This window comes from Porites lutea, chromosome 6 (genome assembly GCF_958299795.1).
Source record: "Porites lutea chromosome 6, jaPorLute2.1, whole genome shotgun sequence".
Lineage (NCBI taxonomy): Eukaryota > Metazoa > Cnidaria > Anthozoa > Scleractinia > Poritidae > Porites > Porites lutea.
In genome coordinates, this window is record NC_133206.1 from 27,151,119 (window position 1) to 27,172,219 (window position 21,101).

A 21,101-nucleotide genomic window follows, 5' to 3' on the forward strand; every position below is an offset into this window, starting at 1 on the left:
TTTGGTAGAGTAGCCTGCGTAGCAAGCATTTCCAATTGAGTTATTGTGCAAAAGTTAGAGCATGAGCAAAAAAACAAAATGGAAGGGGAAAGGGGAGGGGAAAAGAGGAAACGCTGTTTCCTTCTCTCCCCTCTCCCTACCCTGTCATTCCTTTTCTTTGCTCTCGTCTCAACTTATTTTGTCGCCAAACTTGCGCGCAAACGCTTGCTACGCAGGCTATTTGAAGTGGGATGGGGTGCATTGGATACATTAACTTCATCTAAAAGAAAAATGACTGAATTCCAGGAAAATTATGCTTCTGGGAACCTTAAGTCTCCTATACAGCCATTGGCTGTTTTTATGCTACAGACGTTAAAGTCATCTGAGACGTTAAAAGTGTATTAAACGTCTAGTATAAAAAGGGCAAATAAGACAGGCGCATTTAATGTCTGATGACTGCTATGAGTGTCTGAATGACACACTTAACAGACTACTTAAAAGTCTCAGACATTAATGTGCCTAGCATAAGAATGGGATGCTGTAAACTAGGACACATTTATGCTAAACTCACCTAGAAAACGACTGGAAAGAGTCAACATTTTGTCCTTTTTACAGAAAACTCTTTTTTTTTCATTGTTGTCTTTTATGTGCCCCAATTTTTCTAGCATAAAATTATCACTCTTTGTCTCGCGTTGGTCTTTGGGGAATAGCAATAGATATATTGAGGAATGGTTGATTGGGAGACTAAATGGGATTAAAGTGCTTCAGAATTCATTTGACATAATTCTGCACTAAAAAGCGGTAAGAAATTCAATAAATAAAAATATTATTAAATTATTTTACCACATTTCTATTGAATGAGCAAAGCAATATAATTAAAAGCGCATCTTAAAATATTCTCAACGATTCCTTACAACAGAAACTTTGGTGAAAGATAAGAAAAGTGATCTTATCTCTGCCTGTTACACTTATGGCAAGACAGATTTCCTTGCTTGATGTCATAAGAATTTCCTTTTATAAGGAATTATTTTTTTCTCTCTTCCTTTCTCTCTTTAGGATAAATCAATCACCACTTTATTTTTCTTTTTCTTCTTTTTTGTTGATTTTGAGTGTGTACTTTCATCAAGATCATTTATACCATTCATCCTTTCTAAATGTGTTTCATTTGTTCTTTCTGGTGTGTTGGTTCTGTCCTCTTCTTGATTCTTGTGTTTCCTTTTCCTAAACAGAGAAATGATTTATCATTTGAATGCACGGCTAAGCAACTACAATGTACGATGTAGTCTCCCACAAGTGAGAGTCCCTTGGGACCTAGTCTGTGAACTGTCAAGTGGTGTAACCACAGGTGACCAAAGTGAAACACCAAAATTATTATTCATGCTATACTGAGGGGGGTGAAAAGGCAAATGGATCAGCAGATTTTGAAAATATTTTTGCCCGGATTTCGGATTCAAAGTGAGATTTTATCGGAATTTTCCGGATCCTGCAATTGCAGCGGATTGTGGATTCATCGATTTTTTAGGCCCGGATTTTGGAGTTTGCGTGTAATAAAAATATTTTTGCCCGGATTTTGGATTCAAGGTGAAATTTTAATGGCGGATTTGGTCAATAAATCATAACGGATCGGCGGATTTGCATACCCCGATTCATCCCCCTCTATACTTTTAGCTAGGATGTGGTACTTTGGAAAACAAGAATCTATTAGTTAAACCAAAAGCATTTCTTGATTCTGTGGGGAATTAACCAATCTTTAGTACTCAGGGAATAGAACAAAACTGCTTACAGTTTGTTTATAGTGGAAAGTGCACTTATCTTATCTAACTAGTCAGGAGTTTACAGGCAATCCACACAAAATATAAATTTGAAACAAACAATCCAAATACAAAATTTTGGGGATTAAAAATCCCAACTGGCAGGAGGCAACCCATTGGTTATTCACAGTTTTCAACTTGGGATGACCAAGAACAATATATTCCAGCAAGTAGCCAGAGTGGGAATCGAATGTGGAACCACCAGGTTGTGAGCCAGACATGCTGGTCATGTCGACTCCAATCAGTGAACTCACATTTAGTCTTGTTTTTCATTTTACCATGTTCCCACCTACATTGCCCCATGATTCAACTTGTAATCCAAACTCAACTTGCGTTCTCTTGATTAGACTGATAGACAGTAGCGCTGGAAACATCAGCTGTGGAATATCTTTACAGTGAGAGATCTACTTTATCAAACTCACTTGATTAAACTGATTTTTTGTTTATCATTACCTAGCCTGCGTCACAAACAGAAATAAGCTCTGGTCAAGTTCCTCTCTGAACTAGAGCAGAAATCCTTAGTTTTCTGGACCTCCACCTGTGTACCAGGAGTTGAGTATGCACAAAGATTGCCTTGTTAAAAAAGCCATTATCGATTTTCCAATCAAGATGAAAGGAAATTTGAAATGCACTTCTGGTAATTCATTGAGTCCGTTGAGGGCCCAGAACAAGGATGTTGGCACTGTTTGGCAGAGGTTACTAACCACAGTTAAATTACTCCTGCGAATTGTGGTCGTTTTGCCTGAAAGTTGATTCGCCTGAAGTTGTTTCACCAAGGTTTAAGTTGATTCACCTGATGCCAAACAATACTCTACAACACGAAAAGATAATTTTTAGTTAAGTTTGGATACATGTACTATTTCTGCGATTGCTAAAAAGGTCCAGCAGTCTGAAAGGTCTTTACCATCTCGATAATTACATTCAAGATACTAAAAGACTGTACATAAAACTAAAGTCTAAATGTATCTCAGCGATGGTAACACAACGACTGCTTTGTTGATCTTTGTTGATCCACATGTATGGTCACTGTTTTTTCATGCTTATTTCTTTTTCCAGGATTTAAGAATGACAAATAAACATCGGGCGAATCGACTTAAGTCCGGGGGGAAACAACTTCGGGAGAAACGACCTGTTACCACTCCTGTGACGAAGGCTAATAATTACCTTGAATGTTTTCGATGATCTTCAACTTCTCCTGTTATCGACAAAACGCCATTCACGGCCTCAGTTTCAATAACCTTAAATATAAAGTCAGACCCAATATCCAAACTGTCATAAATAAGTCCATTTCTGAAGTTAGATTTCGAGATTGAAGCATTAAAACAATTATGAACCAAACATCCCACGTGATCTACACCGATCTTGTTTACAACTCCAACAAGTGTCCTTCCGATCTTTGGCTTGAAGACGATGAAATTAACTTTAACATCAAAGTGTATAAAGGGAAGTTCATCAAGAATAGAGCCACTTCTTTGCAGAATGCGAAAACCCTCGTAGCTAACAGGGACACCTTCCAAAACATCCGAATATCTCATCAGTTTATTTGTCAACTCCTCGTTCACTCCTTTCTTTAGTTGCCCGAGATATCGTGGACTAAGACCAACATGTTCGATTGATTCAACTCTCACGAAACAAGAATGTTTTTCGGAGCATTTTCTCTTTGCTTCCTGTAAAGAGATCGAATAAACCGCATGCTTCTCTTCAGACGCCATGTTGAAATTAATCCGCTGACCGCTATTTTTCGTCGGCTCAGAACACCGCTGTTCTGTACCCAGTCTGTATAAGCCCCGGCGGGGGGGGGGGGGGGGGGGGGGGGGTACTCCCATACATTACCTATACGGGTATGTGCCGCCCAACGGGGTCGTGATTTTGAAGCTCCTGATTTAGAACGGAGTATCCATTTCAGAGGCGTTTTCTAGAACGGGCTATAAAAAATTGTGGATCACGGCTTTATCCTCTGCTTAAAATTGTTGCTGATTATGAAGAAGCATTTATTTGATGTATAAGTCGAACAAATAAAGAAATAGCTTTTTAAAAAAACAGGGCTATTTCAATTTACAAACTTTCTAGAACGGAATATAAAAAATTGGCCCATTTTAGAACGGGGTTTCAGTTTTAGGGCGAATTCTAGAACGGGGTATAAAAAATTGGCCCATTTCTAGAACGGGGTATCAATTTCGTTTTAGAACGGGGTGCCAATTTGGAGTCCCGGGCGGCACATACCCACCCAAAAAATACCCAAGTGCCCCCCCCGGGGTATAAGCATTTTTTTTCCTGTTGAACATGAGCTTTAGTGGCCTAAACGGGTATGTGCCGCCAAACAGGATATGATTTTCGGGGTCCTGTGTCACAAAGTTCTAATATATGATTTTCATATGTTCAAAACTTCAAAGTTCATTATCCCGTCTTGAAAAGGGTGTATTTTTGGACAGGTAATCTTCATCAGGGTGTGAACGTTAGCAGTGTGTGATATCAAAACTCCCTTTATAACGGACACTGTAGGGACCTTGAGTTTGTGTCCTTATCAGCGAGACTCTGTAATAGAGGGAGTTCAGTCAAATGCCCCCTCGTTGTTTTTTTTTTCCTGCTCGCATCTCTTTGCGCTGTCTCCACGATCTGAACGCCTGGCTGGTAACCTGTTTATTTGTGCCTGGGACTTGGCTACTTTCCGTTGTTATCGAGGAGTCCGTTACCGCGGGGTGTCCGTAAGGCGAGAGTTGAGTGTAATTTGATAATGCTAGGTTAATCTTTAAACACTTCTTTCTGAGTGCCGCACGAAATGACCCAGGATAATGAAGCAAGGTCAAAGCAAAGCTTAAACAGGGCCAGGGTTGAAGGCCTTGATAGGAACCCTTCCCTGTAAAACTTTGTTGAGTGTTCCCCGGGGAGGGAGCGTTGGGGTAACTTACCTAAAAGCCCGCAATAGTAGAAAAGTTACTTGTCTTAAGAACTGAATCAAAAGAGGAAAACGCTGCCCTTGGTGATTCAGTGGTTGTCATGACAAAGAGAAATCGCATGTTACTTGGGAGATTTGCATTGTTTACGTTACAGTTTGTCAATATAATTAATATAACGGGAAATTCAACATCAATGACACATAATTTACATAAAACAACAACAACAACAACAATTAGAGGATTAATCATGACAGTGTTGCAGGACTGTACGTTCATTCATATTCCACCCTCCGCGCGAGAAATTGATATTAAACATATGCGCAAAAATTAAGTACAGTATATCGTTACGTTAAAATAAAAAGAATATCCGCTTTTGTGAGTCTTTGTTGAGCTCTTTTCCGTGTTTGTAAGGTTTCGAGTACATTGCCGATCGTTCCAGTAGCCAGTATATTTTATTGTGGATCGAATTGAGAAAAATATAATTATATATCATGGAAAAACACCAAGAAATATAAGCCACAGTGACTAATGTTCAGAATTTTTTACTTTTGAATTAGTTGACCAGAGTGTAATATGACTAATATTTGACGATATGCTCAAATGCAAAAGTGTTTTTAACTTATACTTTTACTTTTCATTAAATAGTAGTAGTTAAAAAGAGGATTAAAAATACGGTATTGTCTTAAATACTAATCCGCTTCCAGCTGTGCTTCTTAGAATCGCGTTTTACTAACTATAAATTCGAACAAGGATGTCAGTCCGAGAAACATGAATTACTTGGAGTCAGTGTGGAAAAATAATTGTCTAAAAAGCGTCATGTTAATACATGAATTGGCTTTGCGGTATCACGGTTTTTGGCATTGCGCAGATTTAAACATATTAATCGTTTAGTTGCCATATTGTAGCATTCTTCCATCCAGCTATATATACATAGTGCCATTTAATACTAAGCCCTTCGCGTGTGGCTTATTTCAGCCCACGACATAAACCGACGCATCACACCAGTGTTCTTTTTTTTAGAAATGTGGCTATAATTAAATGGATTAACAAGGATTGAAGACTATGCTATTATTCTAGATTTTGGGAATCAAGAAACCTAAGGCCACATTGCCGTACATATGAAAGCGTTTAAATTACACGGAAAAGGAACTTTTGATTAGAAAGTTTTCAAATAGCTTTGTGATCGGTTGAAGGAGAAGGATCGTCTGATCTTGCAGCTTGTTATATATAGAGAGGGAGAGAAATCCTTTTTATGCACCATACTAATAAAATTGCTGAAGGGAGAACATGTGGAGGTTAAATCTCTTCATAAATTTAACATTTCAGGCATTCGAAAGAAATCAAAAAAATCTTAAATGCTTTAAATTTCTTTCCTGTTGGATAAATTATGACTTTGTTTCTGTGTTGTTATAAAATTCCCGAAATTCTTAATATTCAAGCGGCCACTTAAACTCCTTACAGAATCGTATTGGTTCCCTTCTATTTGGTTTGTAAGTAACAGACGTAACATACAATAACGCCATTCACCTCTGATTCTTGAGTCGACTTACTTTTCAACATCACGCCTTTCTGGCAACATTATTGTTTCTACCAACAAGTCTCTGGGAGCGCTAGCGTGCATAAGTCAGTCATCTTGCACTATGACAAAGTCATGATACTTATACTTTCCCACGGGTAGCTTTAAAACTGTTTATTTATCCTGACAATTTTCTAGAGTTATAGTAATTGGGCTCTTAGAGTTTAACGAGCTTTAACGATCAAAAGAAGGGTGGAAAATTTCGGCGTTTACCAAATAAGGCGTGATACTTCTGAAATGAAATAATTCGCTGAAAATAAAATTGAACACGCCTAATTTAACCATAACCTACCTTCCCCAAAAAAAAAATTCCAAAGAAGAAGTTAAAGCTGTAAAATTAGTGACTACTCGTCGATGTTTCATCGACAATACAATATTTCACTCTTAAGGTACACAATATCAAAAGTGCGTGCCTCTTATTGTCTAAGATATGCAGCTGTCTCGAACTGGTACAAGTTTCATTTTCTAACTTCCTTATTAAACTATGACATGCACCTTTGGCAATAAAGAGAGGAAAATATAGATTAAGGCGTCAGTGGATATTTTCTGTTCTTTATATTTTTTGCTAAAATGCACAGGAATGTGGGAACGAATCGCCCTGAAGAATGAGAAGAACTACTCAAGCAAAGTGCTTGGGAGTTAGTGGTGCGTGTGGGAGCCAGTGGCGGGACTGATTTGAATTGTTACTATTTCGCCAAATTATCAGTTCAGTTGTCAACTCATCATGATAAGACCAAAATGAGTGTATCGAGGAAGCCATGTATTAGCCGAAAGAACTACGGAAATTTTGATAGGATATTGCCCATTTAGTCAGCGAATGACTACTTCGTGTCTGTTAATCTTATGTCCGCTGTGAACTGATCAAATGCAATACTTATACAATATGGGCTTTCTACTTTTTAGAAAGGCAGTTTCCTTAAATAGAAAAATGAGCTTCGAATGAGTTATTTTGATAATCAAAACCACTGACAAAGTTTATGTTGCTTAAAATGTCGGTTTTCACTAGGGTCGACTGGTCTCAGCTGAAAAATTCATCCCAGGCAATATCAAAACACTTCTTTCATACTTATTTTTAATGATCATGAGTCACTTAGCAATAACCATTTTTTCGGGAAAAACAAGATAAAACTGGTCCGACCTTTCGCCGAGGTACGTGAGTAGGTTTACCCCATAGTAGCTACGTCCCTGTTTTAAAAGCTTTAGATATTTCTAGGCTTCCAAAAACCAAAATGTAACTAATTGTTCATAAGGTAGAAAAATGCAGCTGGCCTTGTACCCAGTAATATATAACCGAGGCACAAGTTCTCTTTCGAGTTGCTTAGCCTCCCACAGAATGATCGGGCAAAAAAAGTACTTATTCTGAGAGTCTAGGGCTGAAGGTATTTGATTATATTGTAATTGTAGCTATTTTTCTGGTTTGAGTGACGTCATCTGTGTACTCAGACAACAAAAACTGCAGCTGTGGAAAAGAAGAATGCCGTCTTTAAAAATAGGGAACTCGCTAAAAACCACGAAAAGACTAACCAAGACTCCGACCCCGGCAGTTTCATGGGAAGCAGGCGAATTCATAAAAGAGATTACTCTTATGGGGCAAATTCGAATTGTGCTCTATCCCTAACGCAAAAAATATGTCACGCAAAGATAAAGGAACCTTTTTGTGTATACGGCCACCACGGTATAATTTAATTTTTACCCTGGTTTTGTTAATATTTTCCCTTGCAGTAGTTCAATATACTTCTCCATTAGAAAGGAGTAAACAATTACTTTTGTTACCATAGCAAAATTTAGTGTTTATCCGAAACAGCTAACACGCAAAATATATTCAAACAACGCAATACTGGATACCAAAAACGTAAAAAAATCAGCTAATAATAGCGAAGGGTTTCGTTGCATCTTTTCTTTTCGTTTTTAGGATAGCCGGAAAATATTTTTCCTTAGAACTATTGTAAAAACACCACAATATATCCATTAAATATGAATTGCTATCACTTAAAACTGATGAAAGTTTCATGTGAAAAATAAGTCACGAAACAATATGCTAACAAGGCCTGGAACGTTTATGGACTAATATCAAATACTAAGCACACGTCAAGGCATAATTAATTGGTTTGTTCCAGTCTATAAAAACTGCGCAACAGTCCTAATAACTTTATTTTACTGTAACTGTCAACAAGCCATGGCGATCTCTTCCAGTTCCTTCAAAGTTTTAGTTTTCTTCTGTTGCGGTAAGTCATGCATAATCAACTAAGGGTCAAATGAAGAGATTTAAAGATTTAAACGCACAGCTTTTCAAAATATAACTGCATGCTAAAGAACATTGCATTAACTCAGATTTGCGAATTGAAGCTCCGACTACTGTTGTACAAACTATGCGGGGATTACTCGATCCCAAAAGGTTTATTTTCCCTTTTTTGACCTGGGAAGTTCCTTTCCTCTGAGCAGAACCGCTCCTAACGAACTTCCAGAACTGAGCTCAATTGCTATGCGGCCACAACAAGGAATCAGTGCTCTGGGCTGTTTTATGTTCAATGAAGAATATTTCGTACGGAAAGAATGCCGACAGGAAAATAGAACGATGTGGATGCAATCGAAAGTGAAGTTACTTCTTCGACAGTCATTACATCCTTTCCTTTTTGCGGATTTATCTGCACCTACTTGTGCATGATAATGACCAGGGAGCCACGTATCCCTAATCTATATTTGAATTAATTAATGTCTCGTGCAGTCAGATTTTCTTCTTTTTGTAGTTGTCTCTGAAATGATTTCCAATCCGGTATCCATGTGTGTTAAAGTGGGAATTTTTACTTTTGGCGAGCTTGCATAAAATTCTTTTAATCGTCAGCATCACGCATTGCAAAAGTTGTGAAGTTTATATGCAGTCCTTGGTAGAGGTATCCTTTAAAGTGTTTGGGACGAATTATTCCCATTTTTAGCCTTTTTAAAGTTTATATTTAACTTCATTTCCTGGTTATTTCAGTAGCACTACACAGTCACTCACTTATTGACCATGTTGAATTTAAGTATAACATCAATGATACATTTTCTTGTAAATATCGCAGACTCGGTGTGCAATATCGCGGAGTGTAGCGATAATCTATAGCTTGACGCACGGTCATTTCAGCTATCCGTAAAGCAATATTCTTTTTCGAGATAGCTTAATCCCCATTAGTGAGAAAATGGTCATGATTAAAATTTTTCAGCCATTACTAGGATTGCATCTATTCCCTCCCTCCCTCCCCCCAAAGATCTTTCTGTTTTCAGTTCCAGTATTATGCCACTATCAAGAAAGACGTCATCGATATTTAAAGTAGGAACTCACGCAAAGAAACCATTTTTAAGCAAAACTATTTTTGTTGCATTTATCAGTGCAACCTCTATTAAAGTTTCTGTAATGAGTTGGTTTTAATTTTAAATTAATAAGAGATTGCAGTGGGACAATAGTTTCTGTCAGTTGAACACAGGGCTTGATGCACTGAAATTTCCATTAATGCGACAAGGGTAGATCAATAAATGGAACTTATCCGTAATTTTTCAATTTATTTGCAAAATCACTGACTTTGTTTACAACTTTCAAAGCAGTGGTCCAGGACTAGATATATTGTTTTAAAAAAAATCCAGCATTTTTTTTGTTTTAATAAAACTCGAGGTTTTCTTTCAGTTCACCTCAGATACACTCTGAAACTAAACCTTTTCTTTTCACTGTATACCTATTTGGTGCCAATGTGTCTAGATCGAGAGAAAAAGCTGAAAGCCACTTAACCCAATTTTTGTTCAAATTTACGGCTTATGCAATGATTGGCAGTGGGAAGTTAAAAGTCTAAAAGAAAGCACTCTATCAAAAATTGCAGATGACAAAAGTTTAATTGAAGAGCATTTTTTCTTCCTTTCATTCAACAGCACTTTTTTTCTTGTGCGTCGCTGATGAAGTGAATAAAAAAGATGACAACACGAAAACAATTCGTGACGATGATGTCAAGGTCAAAATTGATGGTCCTTCTGGAAAAATCAAGATTGCTCGGGCCGAGAAGGACGACAAAGATGATGATAAAGACGGCAAAGATGATGATAAAGACGACAAGGATTCGAAAGATATTGATACTCCAGATAAAACGGACGGCGCTGACGTAGACGCTAAAGATAGTGTAGAAAAAAAAGACAGCGACAGCGACAAAGATGACAAAGACACGGACGATGATAAAGATGATGATGACTTTGAAGACACCAACGATGATTTGCTGACTTTTGAGCTTGATGACATTAAAGAGAAAGATGGCAATGATAATGATGTGGCCGACGACAAGCATTCAGTGGATTCTTTCCAGGATGTACAGTTTCAATTTTCTCCTGTACAGACAAACGACAGATCCTTCGGAATCCCGGCCATCAATGTGAACCTGACAGGCCGACTTGAAGATGCCGATGCTAACATTCAGATCATGGTCTACTTGTTCCGTCAGGCAGGATCCATCTCGTTTGGCAACGAAACGTTTCAGGTTCAGCCAGGGACGGTGAAGTTCAACATAAAGGTACGTGGTCAAAAAATGCTCGCGTACTATGCTTTTTCATTTTCTATAAAATAACAGGTAAAGCAAAGAATATGTATAGATTTATCCAGGGCTAAAAGCGAAGCTCTCATTAATATGCTTATAATTTACTCAAACAAAAACTAAATATCGAGCAATGCTAAACGGCGAAGGCAACGAGAACTACAAAAAAAAAAAAAAAAATCCGTAGTTTACCACAACGTGAAACATTATAGTTACACATTTTATGTGAAAAAGTGTCGTACCAAAGATTTTGTTGCTTGTGTTTCTGTTCGCTTTTTTTTCACTGCCGCTAGTTTTTACCTAGCTGGTTTCTTGCTCACCGCTAGCATTTCTCATTTTCTCACCGCTGATATAAAATTTTCATGTTGGTTTTCCATCAAAATTCGTCTCTTTTGTCTTTTTATCTCTCACTCTAGCTCTTTGTGTGTTATCCACGTTAGTGTAGACATTCAAACTTAGTCGAAAAAAGACTCGATCTTGTTGTTGTTTTTTCTCTATAAAAGTGTCGGTGGCCACGCGATTTCGCGCCAAAAACCTCGAGTTCCATTTGGGTTGCCATACCTGTCGATTGCGTTATTTTACATTGGTATGCCTGTGGTTCGGAAGGACGCGCGGGCGGGTGGACGTACGGTCATGTGACTACCAAAATTTCTCAGATGCATAGATAACCAATTTTTTTTTACCCACGGTGCTCTGCTGCTGCGCGCGAGAGCTCCCCTATCAAACAGTGGCCAATCTAGGGTAGGAACCTGGTGGGGGCCCAGCCACGCTCCTTATAATTTTATAGGCCCCAAGGGTCAAGAAAATTATTTTCCAGGCAGGTCTCTCCTCTTGTCTTGTCCCCACTCCACCACCACCACCACCACCACCACCACAACTTACTTAAATATCTGAATCTGCCACTATGAAACCAGTGCACATTAATCTCAAGTCTCCCTGTTGGTAAAGGGACTAGTTATCAATAAATTAGACACCATGCCATGAAAATTGGCTACGACAGTTGAAATATAATAAAAATTTAATAAAATAAAAGTTTTTCATATGATCATGAAAGCCATTGCAACCACTATAGCCATGGGAGAAAGAAACAAACAAAAGTTGTCCCATGATACAATGAATATCCACACTTTTCTAGGTACTCGATTGGCCCTTATTTGTCAGGTAACCGAAAATCAAGGCCCTCTTTAATCCTTTATCTTCGTATTTTTATTTTATAGATAAGCGACTGGGATTTCTGTGAGAATAATACTCCGGGCTGCAACAGTGTAGGCCAATTCCTGGATCTCAGTATGAGAGTCAAGAGCAAGGGAACTCCATCTGAAGTAGACGACGACGACGACCGCAAAAAGGCTGTTTGTAAGGACGATAAGGATGATGGAAAAGATAAAGATGATAAAGATGATGATGATGATGATGATGATGACGATTGCCCTCATCTATATGACATGGGAGGGGACTCAGAAATGCTGCTTAACAAAGGGGTAAGTTTGAAGGATCCTATATCTTTGTAAGTCTTGTAAGCATCATGCATACGTGAGGTGCTTTTTGCTTACGGTCCATCGCGAAATATGAAAGAGCATAACTGTAAAAAGGATCTACGATCAGGAACGGCACTGCCATTCCTGTTTAGAGAATCTTTCAATTGCATCAATCTATGATGACGCCCACACTGGCCTCCCTTTTGAATCATATCCAATTGTTTTAAAGGTCTAGTTAATCAAATAGACTATGGGTTAATGAAGAGGTAAAGGTCATATGATAGCTACGTAGCATGGTGTGTTTGGGACTCCTTTCTACCGGATAATCTCTCTGATAGCAGGGCTAAAGTAAAGTATATTTTAAAGAATTTCTCCTCGAACGTCAACCTTTTTTTAGCCTGCGTAGCAGGCGCTTGATAGTAGTGGGCGAAAGAGAGAACGGGCGTGCGCGAGGTAGACACGAACTTATTTTGAAGCTTTCTCTGCCATTTGTTGTCTCTGTTTAAAATTATATGGCCCTTTTCGCCTCGTCTGAAAAGAAAGGAAGCCGCGGGTTAGAAGTGTATCAACTAAACAGGGCGGCCAATTCCAAGTTCCAAGTGCAAAAACCTTTATCGTGATAATAAGTTTCATTTGTATGAGAATAAAACTTTTTTTTCATGTCAATGGCTTCGCACTTAGCCTCACTTTGAAACAGAGGCTTGGGACGGGCAACTCGGGAATGGCCTATTTCGAGTATCTTTGTTTAACTTGTCACTAATCATTTTCCAGGTGGAGACCGATGATGGCGTATACTCTCCCATGCCGCAAGGATATCCCAAAGTGGAGCGCGATGGTGACGCGTCAAGATTTGTTTTCCGCATACCCAAATTCAACAAAAATGTTCTCTTGGATCCAAGTGTGACACCAGGCGAAAAGAAAGTCAAATCAGGAAGCGCTTCGTCGTGGTTGCAGGTCAACTTTGTCGTTGCTATGTTGCTTCAACTGGTTGCGATATTTGCAGCTCAGTAACATCGCAATACTGGATTTTTATTGACTCACTATTGAGATTAAGGATCACATTGAAGACAAACTGCAAACGGCACCAGACGTTCACGTGATCATCTTTTCCCGCCTTTTTACGCTTGCGGCTTATATTCCGTTTCCAACCTAACATATTATAGAAACAGTGTTGTCAAACGAAAGTGATAACTGTATTTTGTATCGTTGTCGGTTATATTGAAAATCGTACGTTTATCTCTGCCATTTGCTGTTTGCTGCAAAGGTAATGCTTAACCTCTCTGATATCGCTAATACACACCAAATAAATATTACAACATTAATATAATGGGCATTCCAGCTTCTAGTTCAAGATGGAAGAGAGAAATATTTCGAGACGAATCGTTTTAAGAACAACTGCACAGGTTAAAAGCAGTAAGACAGGAAAATGACGTTCGTATAGTGACAACACGCAGAGGTGTCAAAATCAAGAGAATTTGGCAGTTTTTTAGCGTGGCATTATTACCGAGACAATTGATAAGAAGCTTAATTCATGCTAAGCATTTAACCCAATAAAGATCAATGGAAATATAAGACTTGTATGCTTTGTACAATAGACAACCTTGAAGAAAAGACAGCCTTTTTTAAAGAACTTGACATTTTACAACTGAAACACATTGCTAGGGGAACAACTATGAAAAACGGGCCAAATTTGTCAAGATCGGAGTTCTTTATTTTTAAGTGGCAATTACCCCGGTCTGCAACAACATGCTAGTCGGCATTGAAACAATCAGCAATAACCTTTCAATCAAGAACCAATCTAAGCTCGGAACAAATGCAAGTGTCGTAACTCTTGCCAAGCGCGGGAAACTGCATACGAGCAAGTCACATGTTATTTTAACCAATGTTTAAGAACCATTGCTAATTCATAAAGCAAAAACAAAAGAAATTTATATTTAATGAGTGAATCTGATAAAGACATGGCATGGCTAAACTTTACGTCCAATTTTTTAGACCAAAATTACCCCAAATCTAAATATCAGATGAGAATGAGTTGATCTATATCAGAGATTTTGAAGCCGTTCAAAAAACTCGCAGTCGTGTATTATCAGGTTTAAAAACTCTCAGCTTCGCCTCGAGTTTTTAAACCAGGTAATACACTCCTGCTCGTTTTTTAAGCAGTACATAAAGCACTAGGACGAAAACATACACAACCCTCTCAACATAACGTAACATAAATTTTATTTTGACTCGAATTTTAGAGTAGCTGATGGGCTTATATCTTTCGAGCTGACACCACATACAAATACATGTGGACTTCCCAATGAAAACGTTCAGATACTGGTCTTTGTGCACTTTATTGGCGGTTTCAAATTTGCGCCATCGTCATTCAGTGCAATGTATAACTTAGGCTACGTCTTGCCTAGTCCCTGTACGACGTTTTTCCAGTTCCTCTCGATCAATTGACTTCGGTGACGTATCCGAGGCGAACGGGCGGTAAACATTTTCGCTTGGACCACGTGACCCGAAACGCTTCGAGCACGCGGATTAATAAGGCCTAGGGACTAGACGAGGCTACGTCCACATGGCACCGGACGAATTTTCGACCGGCTGAAAAAAAATTTGACCGGACACTCTGTTCACACTGAAATTTGAACGGCTAGGCGTCTAAAGTTTCGTACGGTTAAGGTGTGTGTGAATGGAACAACTAAACGTTCGAATTTTCAACTAGTCGAAAATTCGTCCAGTACCTTGCCTTGATATTAACGAATATTCTTCACTTTAATATTTTGAGGTTGATCTCTTTCGACAGCATCACTATTAGAATAAAGGTAGTACGGAATATACATCAAGAGGAACTAGTTCTTTAAAAATTCTTATGCAGGGGAGGATCCAGAAAAGTCAGAAAGGGGTGGGCGGGACACCTAACAGCTCTATCCTAAATACTTTTTATTTTTCTGAGACTGAATTCTATAAAAATAATACAACTTTCACAGGAAAAGGAGTGGCCGCGGCCCTCTCGGCCCACCGGCCACAAAATCCGCCCATGTTATGTTCTTTTAACACAATTTTTGGCCTGTCACTTCATCAACGATCACCAAACTCACTTAATTATGGCGGCATCGACAACTGACGAAGAGCCTTGGTCGCGGTTTGATTCATCTCACAAATCAGATATCCAGTTTGTTCGTCGTCCTCTCCGACTTTGCAGTAGTCCGTTTTATTCTTGGTAGAAAATACTTGTCTTTAAGGTAAACCTAAAAATTTAAAGAGATTTTCAAACTTAGACTCCACTTAGGCTAATCTTCATGTCTCTTTCATTCCTCAAGTAAGAGCAAGCTGGAATGGACTTTTAATTGCTTGGAAAGAATTTTCTCCCGTAATAAATTTATCTGTATCATATCTTCATGCTTAGCTCGCTAATGCTCGCTTCACCCCATCCCCAACAGCCATAGGAGAAGGAATTTGAACCTTAGAAAAATGTGTTACATGATGAGAAAAAAAGAAACTTACATGGGATAATCCAAAGGGTCTTTTGATTTCCCTCTCCATCGTCTAGAACTTCACTTTTACTTTCATTCAGTTCGTTATCGTCATTATCACCGTCATCATCATTACCACTGTAATCATCATCATCAACATTATATTCCTCCTCCTCCTCCTCCTCATCATCATCATCATCATCACTAACATCTTCAACGTCGTCCTCGTCGTCATCATCATCAGAGGCCATCTTTGTTCTGCGTACTGTTTTCTAAAGAGAAAACAAACTTGCGTTGATTGCTATAGATAACTACTGTTTTGAAGATAAACCTCAAAAACTCAGAGCCGTCTATACCTCGATCAATAATTCCCTATTATCGCCGAGATGAGGCGAACATTCTGAAAATAAAGCCTTTAAACCATCATAGTCAGTCTCCGCGTTTGGTCAGCAAAAGGCTAGAGAGCCTTTTCGCACACGTGGCGAGCAGCTATGCAATATTATCGGGAAAAAAAGAAAGTTTTTTAAAAAAAAAAGTGGTTCACCTTCCAAAGGCTGAGTTAGGACACCCGCATGCCAGCCGTTTCATTGTATTGGGACGGCAATTTGGCGCATTGTGACGTCATGTGAAAACGCTCTACATATATATCACTCAACTATGGTAAAGTAATTAACGTTGCTATTAAGTGCCAGCGTCTCTAAAAACCTATTCGAGAAACTTACCTTTTTCACTGGAGAAGACTGTTTTGTGGTTCGCTTTCTTTTCCTTGTTACATTACCACGCTATCAAAAAATAAAACTGGAATTAAAAATGCAAGCGGAATTAACTAATAAAATTAAAAACACAGTTCCACATCTACTCAAAGTAAATTTTATGTATCCTAAGTACACACACGACCGCCACAACAACACTTGGCAAACGTAACAAAAGAGAAAGGTAAAGTAAATAAAGCTTGGGTAGAGTTCATGGAAGCCTGGTTTAAAACCAATCGTTGGTTTACAATTTTTACCATGGGGATCAGTAATGCTATACGATCTTCGCGCGAAATTAATGTCCTTAAAATATAGCCTGTAGTATAACAGCTACCTTTCTTAGTTTTCTTTTCAAATATTTCCTTATTTCCTCGGTCAGCCTCTCGTTCTCGCGTTCTGCAACCATCAATTGATCACTTATCTACAAAACGCAGAGAAAACATTTTAAATTAAATGTCAAGGTATTTAGAGCAAAACTGCCGATTGAGGGAACTGTTTTAACCATCCCAGGCGCCCGTGATGAGATCGCCAAGTCTGCGTGGCCGTCCGAGCCACGCGAAGGTCCGACCAGGCAGGGTACAGGCAGTATTTTCATCTCTCGATCTTTAAAGACTTTGAGGACTGTTTTGGCCAAGCGGGAGAAGCACAGGAGACGCGCGAAGGCACGGGGGGAAAAGGAGGGGAAAAATGGAAGCTGGGGGGGGGGGGGGGGCGGGGAGGGGACTTCCCAGGCCCCGCTCCTATTTGTTTCCCGCCTCTCGCGTTTCCCGTCCTCGTCCCGCTTGGCCCAGAGCCGGGAATTGCACCTGTACCTTCCGCTGTCGTGCAGACCGGTGCTTTACCAGTTGAGCTTATTAATCTCACACGAGCGATTGACGTCAGTTTACTAAAACGATATGGCGCATGTGATGTTTTCGGCGATATTTCAGTTCCTTCCTTTTTTCCATTTATATTTTTGAGGTTTACTCTCTAAGTATATGGATGAGAGTTTTGCAAGCTGCGGATTGAAGACGATGCTAGTCAACTTCAAGTTAAATAAAACAATAGTTGCAATGAAAAACAAAAAATAACAACTGCAACTCTTCAAACTAACTGCTGTGTTGGACCAAGTAACAACAATAGATAACTTATCAGGATATTTTGTCCATGCCCTTTTATTTAATTAAGCTTTATCAATATTGAGCCCTTTGCAGCTAGCCATTCACGTGGTAGAAAACCACCATGCTGGCGAGCAAAAGTAATACTGGGACAAGACAAACAAAAGAAATTACCATTTCAAGATTATGTATGCCTTTTGTTTATCTTGTCCCAGTGCGGTGACTTTTGCTCTCCAGCATGGCGGTTTTGTACCACGTGAATGGCTAGCTGCAAAAGGCCTATTTCTACACTAGGCTCGGTCAACAGCCGCTGCTTGGTAAATTAGCCCGCGCGAACAAGACCAAGCCTCAGTACTGTTATACACACCTCTTTTATATTGTCCCTTAGCCGTTCGATCTGCTCATGTAATTTCTTGTTGTCTCGCTCAAGCTAAAAGAAAGCAACAACGGGAAGCCATGCTTCTGAAATAAGTCGATCGTTTAGTAGCTTTATTATATTTTACCCGACTCATCCTCGCTCTTAGACCAGGTTAGGCTGTGATTATTTGTCACCCTAAATTCAAAAAAGCTGTGGACAAAATCCTATGGTGTTGTCATCAGGATTAAACCTCATTAACATAACTTTAGCACGGTTTATCTCTTACGATCATTATAATTTTACCAAAAGATATTTTGAACTTTTTGTGTTTTAGCGGGTATTTTGGAGTGAAAGGAAATGTAAACGAACCTGAATTACTGCTGCTATACTTCTTTGCTCTTCAGAACTGGTTTGCTCGGAATCTTTAGAGGGAAAAAACTGAAAATAGAAAAATTTGCCAGAAATGACTAGAAATCATCATATGAAGAGATCACGCACTACAAAACAGCGGGGTTGACCCAGGGCTAATAGTATAACATTAGCCAATGTACCCAATCTAGAAAAGGTGTATGATACAGTATTTAAAATAATTTAAAACAACCAAACAAAAACCAAATATACCATATACCCCCAAAACGCTGGCTGACCCTGACGAAAGCATAGCAGAAACAAAATGATACCTGACAATATTATAATGTAGTGTTTTTTTTTAGGATCAGAAGGCAAGGGGAATGCAACCTCGTTCTCAGGGTTCTCTCAGAGAACCCTGGGAACGAGGTTGAGGGGAATGGTGATAAGCAGAGGGACCTCATGTTTTGGCGCCCCTACCCTTTTTCAAAATAAAAATAAAGAAAATAGAAACAAAATAAAAAATTTTGTCTTCTTACTTTCTTGATTTCGGAAACCTTTATTTCTTGATTTGCAAGTTTTTCCAGAATGCTATACTTTTCCGCCTCGGAACGTCCATATAAGGTTAAGAAGAGAGCCTGTGATAATTCTTTCGATCTTGTTATTTTCGTCTTGCCTTGCTTAATTTGCTCGTCGATCTTCTCAACTAAAGCAAAACATCGTCTTGAATATTTTGCCACCACCTTGTAGTGTTGCAGTTTCTGCAAAATTGAAAATTAACAGGACATAAGTTGCCTTCTTGGGTGATACTAATCTCGTACCCAGATCTCCCACGGCCAAGGGAAAGGGAGATCTCACTTTTCAGTGTAAAACAGAGTGAGATCTGGGTACGAGATTAGGGTGATACCTGTAACCCCCTCCCCCAACCCATTGACCTCTAGGATTAGAATTAGGGAGGGGTTCATATCAGTGACAGGAGGAGGAAGGGGGGGGGGGGGCAATAAACAAAAACAAGAAGAAAAAAACTACAGTACGTCGATGTAGGCATGGGGTGTTCATACTGAAATCATATCATGACAGACAAGGCTGTTCATTGTGATGATGCCTGTGTAATACTAATGTTCAGGGTGACACAGCGTTCCAATCATAGAGACTGATCCTGCAGTAGATTATTAAGCTTATATGTTTGCATGCCACCTTAGCGTTTTAAACAGTTTGATGTGCTTGCATTGTTGTCCCTCTCCCCCTCCCCCCCTCTCCAACACGACCAGACAGTGGCTGCGGTCACATTTGGGTTACTAACTATAGATAAGACAGGGATAACTATAGTTAGCTATTACTGTGACCACTTCTGTCCGCTCTAACTATAGTTAGAAAATTTACGCCTCGGGCGCTGGATCCAAAACAATACAGACTAACTATAGTTATACCCAAGCAGGGTTCGTGGGTTAGTCTTAAGTTTACAAACAAACAACCAATCAGAATGTGACATTTCTTTTCGCACGTTGCGAGATGAGCATATATAAATATGCAAAATAAAAACCATGCGTGAAGCGACGGGGAATCCAAAAACAACAAACAAAAAATTTACATTAGGCTAGTTAGAACTAACTGTTGTTAACTGCGTGATGTGACCGCACCTAACTGTAGTTAATGCTTTCGGTCGACATTATGACATCACGTAACTTGACACTAAACTTTAGTTACGTCGTAGATGTGACTGCAGCCAGTATAAGGTAAGCGTCGATCTCCACCGTCCCCTTCCCCAGATCGCGTGCGTGTTATTTCACTTTGCTTGATTTATTTTCGGGACATCCCTACAATTGCTATACTTTGCGTCTACAGTACAAACAAAAATTTTGATTACGGTGATCTGTTCTGAACTGCGTCCTACTAACAAAAATAAAAGAAAAATGAATCCATATCTATACTAGTCGTTGATTTATATTTTGGGATTCGACTTATTCGCTATGTCAGCAACAAAACACACAAAAACATTTCAGAACAGATCACTGCAAAGATCATTTGTCGGTTCATGATACTTACGCTTCCGTGACAGAATCTGATCTCACTTTCCCACAGCTTATTAGATTTTAGCTCTTTCCTCTCATCATCCTCTTTTCCTCCGAGATAGAAAAGTCGCTCCCTCAAAAGTTTTACTGTGGAAAGAAAAGGTGGGCCCCCATATCGTTCGTTATGGGTACCCGGTTTAAGAGTTTCGTGGAGTGATTGTGACCCAGCCGGTGGGAGATGCGGCGCTTGTCGCCCATTCTGGGGAACAAGTGACTGTTGGTGTTCCACTCGAAGTACTATGCTTGGCTGGGGAAGCGTTGCAGGAAATCCATAAGGATAAATCGCGAACTCGTCGGAACGGATGTTAAACGAGGCCGGAACAAGCGAAGTCATATCCTTGCAGCCCTTGGCGCTGGTAAAAATTGACTAGACACTGCGAAAAGTTACAACTTGCAACAAGCTAACTTCGATGACTGTTTATAGGTTTTGTTTAGTTGTGTTCGCTAAGCTGGACTCATCTTTCCGGGGTGTTGAGATTCATCGACTTCATTTTGGACCTAATTTGTGCATAGTTTTCCTGAAAATCGAGGCAGATGTTCAGCTCTTGCATACGATTATCTGGTTTATCGATCGACTTACGAACTGAAAAAGATACCTTTCACATTCATGAGAAAATAGATAATTGTTACACTCTGGAACCAATCAAATTGCCTCTTTAGACATATTTGCAGTTAATATTAACTCCACAAAGCCGCCGGAAAATATCACTTTAACCCATCCCCCA

The 21,101-nt window shown here is 39.2% G+C and overlaps 3 protein-coding genes across 3 annotated transcripts; 1 reads left to right on the forward strand and 2 right to left on the reverse strand.

The window, feature by feature from the left end:
- Positions 1-763: 763 nt before the first annotated feature.
- LOC140941261 (DNA-directed RNA polymerase I subunit RPA43-like) lies at positions 764-3,525 on the reverse strand. The gene is made up of 2 exons (XM_073390241.1): positions 2,955-3,525; positions 764-1,200 (listed from the first exon to the last, which is right to left on the reverse strand). The coding sequence occupies exons 1-2, from the start codon at positions 3,500-3,502 to the stop codon at positions 1,032-1,034; spliced, it is 717 nt and encodes a 238-aa protein (XP_073246342.1). The 5' UTR covers positions 3,503-3,525; the 3' UTR covers positions 764-1,031.
- Positions 3,526-8,330: 4,805 nt separating this feature from the next.
- LOC140940554 (skeletal aspartic acid-rich protein 2-like) lies at positions 8,331-13,860 on the forward strand. The gene is made up of 4 exons (XM_073389541.1): positions 8,331-8,488; positions 10,161-10,789; positions 12,028-12,291; positions 13,060-13,860. The coding sequence occupies exons 1-4, from the start codon at positions 8,440-8,442 to the stop codon at positions 13,297-13,299; spliced, it is 1,182 nt and encodes a 393-aa protein (XP_073245642.1). The 5' UTR covers positions 8,331-8,439; the 3' UTR covers positions 13,300-13,860.
- A 717-nt stretch (positions 13,861-14,577) lies between these two features.
- LOC140940555 (uncharacterized) lies at positions 14,578-21,101 on the reverse strand. Its single transcript, XM_073389542.1, has 8 exons — positions 20,351-21,101; positions 18,844-19,065; positions 18,326-18,394; positions 17,966-18,028; positions 16,836-16,922; positions 16,472-16,531; positions 15,781-16,021; positions 14,578-15,524 (listed from the first exon to the last, which is right to left on the reverse strand). The coding sequence occupies exons 1-8, from the start codon at positions 20,708-20,710 to the stop codon at positions 15,514-15,516; spliced, it is 1,113 nt and encodes a 370-aa protein (XP_073245643.1). The 5' UTR covers positions 20,711-21,101; the 3' UTR covers positions 14,578-15,513.

Bases quoted from the DNA above. Each gene is read 5' to 3' on its own strand.
- LOC140941261 (XM_073390241.1), bottom strand. From the start codon at position 3,502: ATGGCGTCTGAAGAGAAGCATGCGGTTTATTCGATCTCTTTACAGGAA. The intron at 1,201-2,954 runs GTAATTATTAGC...TTCTCTGTTTAG, and splicing joins GATCATCGAAAACATTCAAG to GAAAAGGAAACACAAGAATC.
- LOC140940554 (XM_073389541.1), top strand. From the start codon at position 8,440: ATGGCGATCTCTTCCAGTTCCTTCAAAGTTTTAGTTTTCTTCTGTTGC. The intron at 8,489-10,160 runs GTAAGTCATGCA...TTCATTCAACAG, and splicing joins TTTAGTTTTCTTCTGTTGCG to CACTTTTTTTCTTGTGCGTC. The intron at 10,790-12,027 runs GTACGTGGTCAA...TTTATTTTATAG, and splicing joins CGGTGAAGTTCAACATAAAG to ATAAGCGACTGGGATTTCTG.
- LOC140940555 (XM_073389542.1), bottom strand. From the start codon at position 20,710: ATGACTTCGCTTGTTCCGGCCTCGTTTAACATCCGTTCCGACGAGTTC. The intron at 19,066-20,350 runs GTAAGTATCATG...TCAATTTTGCAG, and splicing joins TCAGATTCTGTCACGGAAGC to AAACTGCAACACTACAAGGT. The intron at 16,923-17,965 runs GTGTGTATAACA...TGCGTTTTGTAG, and splicing joins TAAGGGACAATATAAAAGAG to ATAAGTGATCAATTGATGGT.